Source organism: Eschscholzia californica, unplaced genomic scaffold (genome assembly GCF_041429995.1).
Source record: "Eschscholzia californica isolate CP2 unplaced genomic scaffold, dmEscCali1.0.p SCAF_4, whole genome shotgun sequence".
NCBI classification, from domain to species: Eukaryota; Viridiplantae; Streptophyta; class Magnoliopsida; order Ranunculales; family Papaveraceae; genus Eschscholzia; species Eschscholzia californica.
The window spans coordinates 35,900,135-35,907,885 of NW_028238461.1; the positions used below are offsets into that span (position 1 = coordinate 35,900,135).

The 7,751-nt window shown below is 37.2% G+C and overlaps 1 protein-coding gene across 1 annotated transcript; it reads right to left on the bottom strand.

Annotated features, from left to right (window-relative positions):
* Window positions 1-3,935: 3,935 nt before the first annotated feature.
* Window positions 3,936-6,872, bottom strand: LOC147544353 (S-norcoclaurine synthase 1-like). The gene is made up of 3 exons (XM_086636735.1): window positions 6,400-6,872; window positions 5,799-6,278; window positions 3,936-4,495 (listed from the first exon to the last, which is right to left on the bottom strand). Exons 1-3 carry the CDS (start codon window positions 6,584-6,586, stop codon window positions 4,101-4,103), a joined length of 1,062 nt encoding a protein of 353 aa, XP_086492861.1. The 5' UTR covers window positions 6,587-6,872; the 3' UTR covers window positions 3,936-4,100.
* Window positions 6,873-7,751: the final 879 nt, after the last annotated feature.

Here is a 7,751-nt window from a genome sequence, read left to right on the forward strand (position 1 = left end):
TATATAATTTCACTCAAATAAAAATTATTTATATGTTAAATAATTTTCCAACAATCCCCCACATGAGTGAAATTGCCAACAAAAGACAAACGACATACAAACAAATGATAGACAAACATACAGACATATGAGAGCATAACAGGAGGTACCATGCATTGGGAAAGATAGCTTTTGGCTTTGAATCTTCCGTAGTGAATATATAGATACCGGGTTTACAAGGACCTTAGTGAACTATGTCTTGAACTGGGTCCTATGAACTATAAACCGATGCAGTAACTATCACACATGACACTCCTTGTAACCTTCTGTTCTCGGTTGTGTTCATTTCGGCCTTGAACATTCTCGGGTTTCATGAGCGCTTTAGAGAAGTCGGCCATTAGGACCTTCTCACGGAACTGGCACCAATTCACACTCATATAGGTGATCTCCTATTAAAGGTATCCTGTTATACCCCATTTAGAAAGAAAAATTCTCAACTATAGGAATCATTAAAAGATAACCTTATCCTCACTCATTACAGGCAACACCGATTCATCGTAGAAATGGGTAAGAGAATATTCTCTATCGGTGTTACTGGCGAGTCAGTGTATTACTTCAGTTTCCCATTGAACCTAGATCTTGGGATCTCCAGTCAACTAGGTTGGGTTTCCGTTATGACTTTACCCATTTACTTTTGGCCATAGTCCCAGTTCCCTTGATGATAATTGCTCGTTATTGACAAACCCTTACTAATTAAATTTCGTTAGGTTGTCATTCAATTTTACATGCATGCATAACTAATTCACATTGTCAAACTGTATAAAGCAATTGTTTAATGGTATTATTATGTCAACGAATATACCATATCTTACCATATTCCATTTTCGAATATCTTCAAAGAAATTCATTTTTCTTATGTTATCTATGTCAATTGACATCCGATATGTGGTTTTCGACAAACCGATTGGACATTCATTTAGTTGTATTAGTCTAATATGTTGGTATATTTATTGTTCGCAGTAAGCAACTAATCAAGAATTGTATCTTATATACCAGTTTGTAAGCTTCCATTTACATTATTTGGAACTCTCTATCAATACGATTTCAGGGTATTACCTTTTCTTAAAAGTGTTTGCTTAACATCTCATTTTTCTATTTTCTATATAGAATGAGGAGATGTGTAGTCTTAACAGAGTTTCCTCAAAGATCATGTAAAACAGTGTTAACTACAACTTCCTTTTGATATTAGGTCGGCCGCCCTTAGGGTTCTTCATCACCAAAAGAGGGTTTGAAGTTTGAAAGAGAGGGAAGGAGAGAGAAGGGGCCGACCTAAGCTTGGCCGGCCAGTATAGGAGCAGCTCGGGCTGGAGCAAGCTCCTTGGCCGGATCTCCATGCACGGACGCATCTGCAGCACGGGTCTGCACGCATGGGGAGCTGTTACACGCCGGCACGGGACGCGTCTGCAGATGCGACACGCAGCATGGACATCACGCACCAGTAGTAGACGGAAGCAAGCTTGTCATGCTCGAATCTGCTCGGTTCACAGGATGCTTGCTCCGAACGCGACTTGCAGCTCGGAACTTGCTTAGGGACGCGCGCACTGCTCGGGACAGGGTGCACATGGCCAGATTTTCAAGCTATTGGCCGGAAACACACTCAACTTGGTCGGACTTATTATTACTTTTCCGACAACCTTCTTGATATGAAACCTTAAGGCTTTCATTCCTCATGCCATGATCTAGCTTCTCATGTGGTTTGATTTGATTTTGGGTTAGAAATTTCTAGAGAGAGAAAGCTAGGGTTAGCTTTAATAGAGATTTGTGATAAATGGAGAAGATGATGGGGATTGCTAAGGGGAACTCTGATTTTTGCTCGGGGACACCATTTTGGCAACTTTAAAAGGAATCCAAACTTTTGCTAAGGGGAGATCGGCTGCAACTAAAGACTTATATTTTCCGACGATCTTAGCCTCGAACCACATCGAAAAAGGGGGATTCTCTCTTCATCTTCTTTTTATTTAATATTTATTCAACATTTTAGCTAACTCTTGTGTGTTGATTATGAGATGAAATGTGATGAATTTGTGATTATGTTTTATATGATTTGATGTTTTGATTATGAATTGATGTTCATTTGAGTCGATTATCATTTCGATCGTATTTTCATGTGTCTTGTCAAGCACTTCACATAGTTAAAAGACGAAACGAAATATTCGATATCGATCGTTGTCTAAGTCATATTTTCATGTCCTCCTAAGAAGGTTAGGATTACTATCTTCGGGCCACTTGAGGAGAAGCAACTGAAAATGTACGACCGTACTCTAATGGATCAATAGTTAATCATTAGCTTTGCAGTTGTTCTCCAGATCAAGAAAGTCTGAAAAGATATGACGTATTAGATGAGATTCGAAAGTGACATGGGAATCGAGTATTGTACTTGTTCTAAGTACAAGTGGGTGACAGAAGGATATTGTCCTTCGGTCTGAAGGAGATGTCCTTCTGAAGGAGTGTCCTTCGACCAAGATGGCAATGCGTACAATTTGTCAATTAGGGTGACGATGACTTTATCCGGAAGATCATCTAGGCTGGTCCAATTAGGGATCGTAATGCTTAGCTAGAAGCCGCTTACGATCGTCGAATCACTTCGGTAATCCGCGACTAACATAGATCGGATCCTACCACGGGTTACACCAAAGAGTGGTAGCTTGATCGGAGAGAGTTGAATCATGGGAGCTTGCCTATAGATGGATATGATCCATTCTGATAATGCCAAAAGATATAAAGAATCGGGCTCGAAAGAGGAGACCCGAAAAGTGCAAAACCCACTGGGTGGGTGCTCGGACCACACCCGGTTAGGGGCAACCCATGGCCGGCCATGTGATGTCAATGGGTCGGTCATATCAAGCTCACAATGGGCTAATATGACCGGCCATAGCATTTGGAGAAACCCATTAATTGGGGTTTCGGGTCAGAAAGAGTTCTGACTGTTTACTTTTTCTGGGACTCTTATGGAATCCTAATTGGACCCAAATTCTAATTAGGGTTTCTCTATATAAGGGTCATTAGAGAACCAAAAAGGGGGTGGATTTTTCTCAAGAGAAAACTTCATCTCTCTCACAATATACAGCTAATGGAGATAGAGGGTTTTAAAGAAGAAGCTCCCAATCCATCTATGGAGTCAAAAGAGGAATAGTTCTTCTTCTTAACCTTCAATGGAGTTCTAACAGACAACAAAGAAGGGAGATCAAGTTATTTACTCGGGTGTCTCAAGTAGAGGAGCGGCAATTGGAGCTCTCATCTTCTTCGGGATAAAGTTAATGGAATCTAGTTCGTGGGAAAGCGAATCCAGGTATTCTACATTCAGTTTCTAGCTCATTATTAGTTCATGCATATGATCCTGGTTAAATAGTGTTAAACATATAATGTTTGAGATTCCGCTTACAACACTAGTTAGATGATTAGTATGTATTAGATACGTACAAAACCCAACAACTATTTTGTCTCCATTCTCTTTTTTATTCTTTCCTAGTGATTAAAAGCTTAATGTTTGTATATTGAACTTGAGTAGAAACTTGAAATTTAGATAATCGAATTCTAAGACTTTTGTGCATGTTGAAAGTAAGTTATTTCTGTCTTTTTTTTGCTTTCCAGTTCTTATTTGGACAAGATGATTTAAGAGAGCATTTCAATCAAAAATGACAAAAGTACTTTCTTGGTAACTCCCTAGGTGACCTCCTTGCCTACGTGCGTAGTGAATAAGATAAGGGGTAATATGGTTTTTTCCTTGAGTGAAAAGACCAACTTGTCTTATCAGGATGAAATCACCAAGGGAGTCATCAAAAAGTACTTGTATGACTGTTGTATTTCTATTCAATTTTAGTTTCCCATGTTGGTTATCTTGAGTGAAAAATAAAAAAGATCAAGTAAGAAAGAAGAAGCAAATTGCTGGCCTAAAATTAAAAGAAAACAACAGAAAATTTTAGCAATAAGGAGAAACACTACTAGCCAAGGCGTAGCTAATGCTAGGGGTTTAAATACATCATACATACCCTTAGATCTTATCTACTTCATTCGTTCATAAAATACATAAAACTCCACTCTTTGACTCATAAGAAACGCCCTTAAAAGTGAACACCTCCTAGCAATAAAACTCCAAGTAAAACCAAGCAAAGAAGTAGTCCAACCAAAAAGCTTAGTCCTAACTTTGGCATAACCACAAACCCTAACAGGCGAATTTGCTTCTTAAGTACGTAATTTGCGACAACTTCTGCCATGTTAGCCAATGGTTCAACAGTGATGACAGAAGCTACACTATCCGCATTTTCTTCCTTTGCTTCGTAAATAAGTGAAGATTCAATAACACATGAATTAAGACCTTTTGGCAAGACATGAATTTTTTCCGTGTAAAATGTACATCCCATGTCTAAGTAGTCCCCTTCAATCATGGTTACCTCTTTTAATCGTTTTTCGTGATTTATTTTCACAATTTTTTCCTTGTATTTACGTAGAACATTGCCTACAAAAAAGAAAGTGAAAAAAATGGAATATTAGTATAAACACAATCCGTAAATATGGTTTTTTTTTTTGTAATTAGTCCTAGTTATAATTATCTTGGTCATGCATCAACTGATAACTGAGTTGGTTAGGTTCCTTTCCACAACTAAGCTGGCATGGATTTGATTTATAGGGGTTGGAGTTTTACCCTCTTGCACTATCCCTTACAGTATATGCACTCATTCAATCCAAATTTTGTATTTAAATGTTGTATCCACATCATGAATCAGGGCCATTAATGATGCAATGACTCGTCCTTGTTAGAAAAAATGTTTTGGCCCTAATGGATTGGGTGGTGACGCGGTGTTTCAACACAAATGAAAAAGAAAATGAAAAATGGTTATAACGGTATGGTTCGGGTCAACACTTGCTAAGTGGTTCAACGTGTTGACATAAACTCTAAAAATCTGGAAGTCCTTGGTTCGACTTTTCACGGGAAGTGAAATCTATAGTTATTAAATATGTCGGACTTTAGACCTCTTTCTTGTTGTTGGGCTTCAGGCCTCTTTCATTGTAATTAGTTTGGGGTCTTCTTCCCCACACTCATTCGTCTGCTTCAAGGAAGAAAATCCAACCAGATTCAGTTTGTTGCAGGTCGTGCAAAACAAACTAACCTGGTTTTGAGAAAACCCGCAACTTCGACGAATCAATTTTGATAAAAACAACATAACTTCAGATTTGTCTGTGTGGAGGTTTAATTCCCATAACCGCACAAATTGTGGTTTGGGGAATGATTCAAATTATGTTTTTATGGGGCAGAGGAGGGGTAAGGAGGAGGAGGATGATTAAGAGATATGGTGGAGATCATGGTTGAAACGATAAGAGATGTGGTTGAGACAGAGATAAAATGATGAAGTGATGAAGTTTCTCTCCTTTTTAATTACTAAGACAAAATAAAAAAAATATGAGAAAACATAAGTAAGGGCGGAATTTATTTTTGTTAGAGATTCCATTGAAGTTGGACCTCGACAAACTTTGGTATGAAATGTATTTGAGGATTAAAGCCCATACGAGAGAGGTAATGGTTTAGGGAAATAATAAAGTTACAAAAGATTTTGACAAAAAAAAGTTCCCAGCTGATGTGGCGGGTGTGGTTTCAAACTTTGACCAAATCTAGGCCGTTGAGAGATGAAAATCACAACCGCCACATCAGCTGGGAATTTTTTTTTGTCAAATTCTTTTGTGATTCTAGCATCTCTCAATGGTTTATATAAGCTCCTCTTTGTTTGGCAAGTGATAATTTTACTAGATAAAAGAGTGTTTACCTTGCCGAGCAAAAACATCAAGAATAGTACCAACACCTCCATCACCTTCAATGACATCTAACTTTTCGAAAACACCGGGAAGCAAAACATCTCTACATAGTCTTGGAATATCATGTGAACTGTAAACTGCCCAAACATCGTCAGCGGAAGCAGAAACTTCTAATTCATGTCTTAACTCATTCCTCTTCACCATTACTTTCTTTTTCTTCAGAACATAACTTGATATGGCTTCAGCCATGCTAGCGAGTGAATCGACACTAATCAAGGGAGAAACCTTTTCGGCAAATTTTTCGGGGACCTCATACTTAGTTATGGATTTGATGGTGCATTTATTACAGCCTTTTTCGAGGATTTGGAAACTGTCCATGTAAAATGTCACACCCATATCCAAATATCCGCCTTCAATTTGTCTTACTTCCTTCAAACGCTTACAATTATTCATCGTCACAAACTTCTCTTTGTACGTAAGCGGCACCGATCCTGTATTAGATACGGATATTATTTGTTAACTTAGACGATTTTCAAGACAAGAAAATATTTGCAACAATATAATAGTAATTGTTTTGTAGTTGAACAGACATAATTTAATACAACGACATACCAGGAGGATATACAATGCGAAGAACGGTACCAAGACCACCATCGCCTTCCAAGATATCAATCCTCTCAAAAACACTGGGAAGTAATTTGACTATGAGCTTAGGGAGATCGTGGGAGCTGTAAACAGCCCATATACGGTCCGCTGAGGCAGCTACATCGAAATAATTAATAAGCTCATACTTCAACATTTTTCAATTGATCACTTAAAACTGAAAGATATTGACAGATAGATTTCTTTTGAGATCTAGATCAATTGGTGCTTTTTTCCTCTCCCATAATATTGATATTTATAGAGTAGTATTACATTATCTACTCAACTAGAAGACCTCATTGATTATGAAGATCTATTAATAATTGTACCTAAACAGTTTTTTATTGGAAAAGTTAAAAGCCGATAAGGTTGATTTCTTGTTTTCTGGTTTCAGGCAATTATAGAGAAGGTGGCTATAAAGATAATGATTTTAATTAATGTTCAAGGAGCTAGCAGGTAGTTGATGTAATATATTTAGAACACGTTTTGAACGTAATTTTTTTTGTTTTGGTGAAAAAAGACCGGTCATTGTTTTTAGTCTTCAGCTCCTTAGGTATTTTTTTCAATTTTCAATTGTTTTGTGACACCTTGCAACAACTTTACAACATCTTGCGATAATTTTGCAACACCTTGCGACAACTTTTTGTTAAGAAAAATAGTCACTCCATGTAGGTGATCAGTCTACTTAGAGTTTTTATCTAATGCGAAAAACCAGGATCTTAGGATGCAATGGTGAATAAATAGAACATATCCACGAAAAAAAATAAAGAATAATGGCACACAAGATTTGTAGAAGTTCGGAGCAAATCCTATATTCTCTTTCAGCTACACCAAGCTAATCCACTATGAAAATAATGATACAACTTTCGGGAGTTACCGTACACAAAGTCTAGTTAATGAACTTGAGAATGAGATATATAATATTGTGAATGAAGAAGTCAATTTACATGCCTTCACCTCTAAGAGTTAGGAGAGTAAATAATGCTTGGTAAAAAATATCTCCATACACCTTCCCCCCACTAATGTTTGACATGACTTTTCTTCTTTAAAACATGTGTAAGTGGTGGCTATGTGTGACCCAAATTGAGTAGGGTAATCTGTCAAGAGAAGATAAGCTTGAAATTGTTGACCTTAGTTCACATTCCTAGTCATTTGGTCCCACCATATGACACTTTGTAATACCTTTCAACAGCTTTGCAATACCTTGCATGAAACAACTTTGCAAAAAATATTGAATTTTTAACTAAACAAAATAAAAATATTTGAATTTTTACAAAAATACAAAATTTGGGTTATTAACTCAAAAATATAAATTGTCTATT

Excerpts from the sequence above, each read along its gene's own strand:
- LOC147544353 (XM_086636735.1), bottom strand. The coding sequence starts at position 6,586 with ATGTTGAAGTATGAGCTTATTAATTATTTCGATGTAGCTGCCTCAGCG. Across the intron at positions 6,279-6,399 it reads TCGCATTGTATATCCTCCTG|GATCGGTGCCGCTTACGTAC; the intron begins GTATGTCGTTGT and ends TATCTAATACAG. Across the intron at positions 4,496-5,798 it reads TGATGTTTTTGCTCGGCAAG|GCAATGTTCTACGTAAATAC; the intron begins GTAAACACTCTT and ends TCTTTTTTGTAG.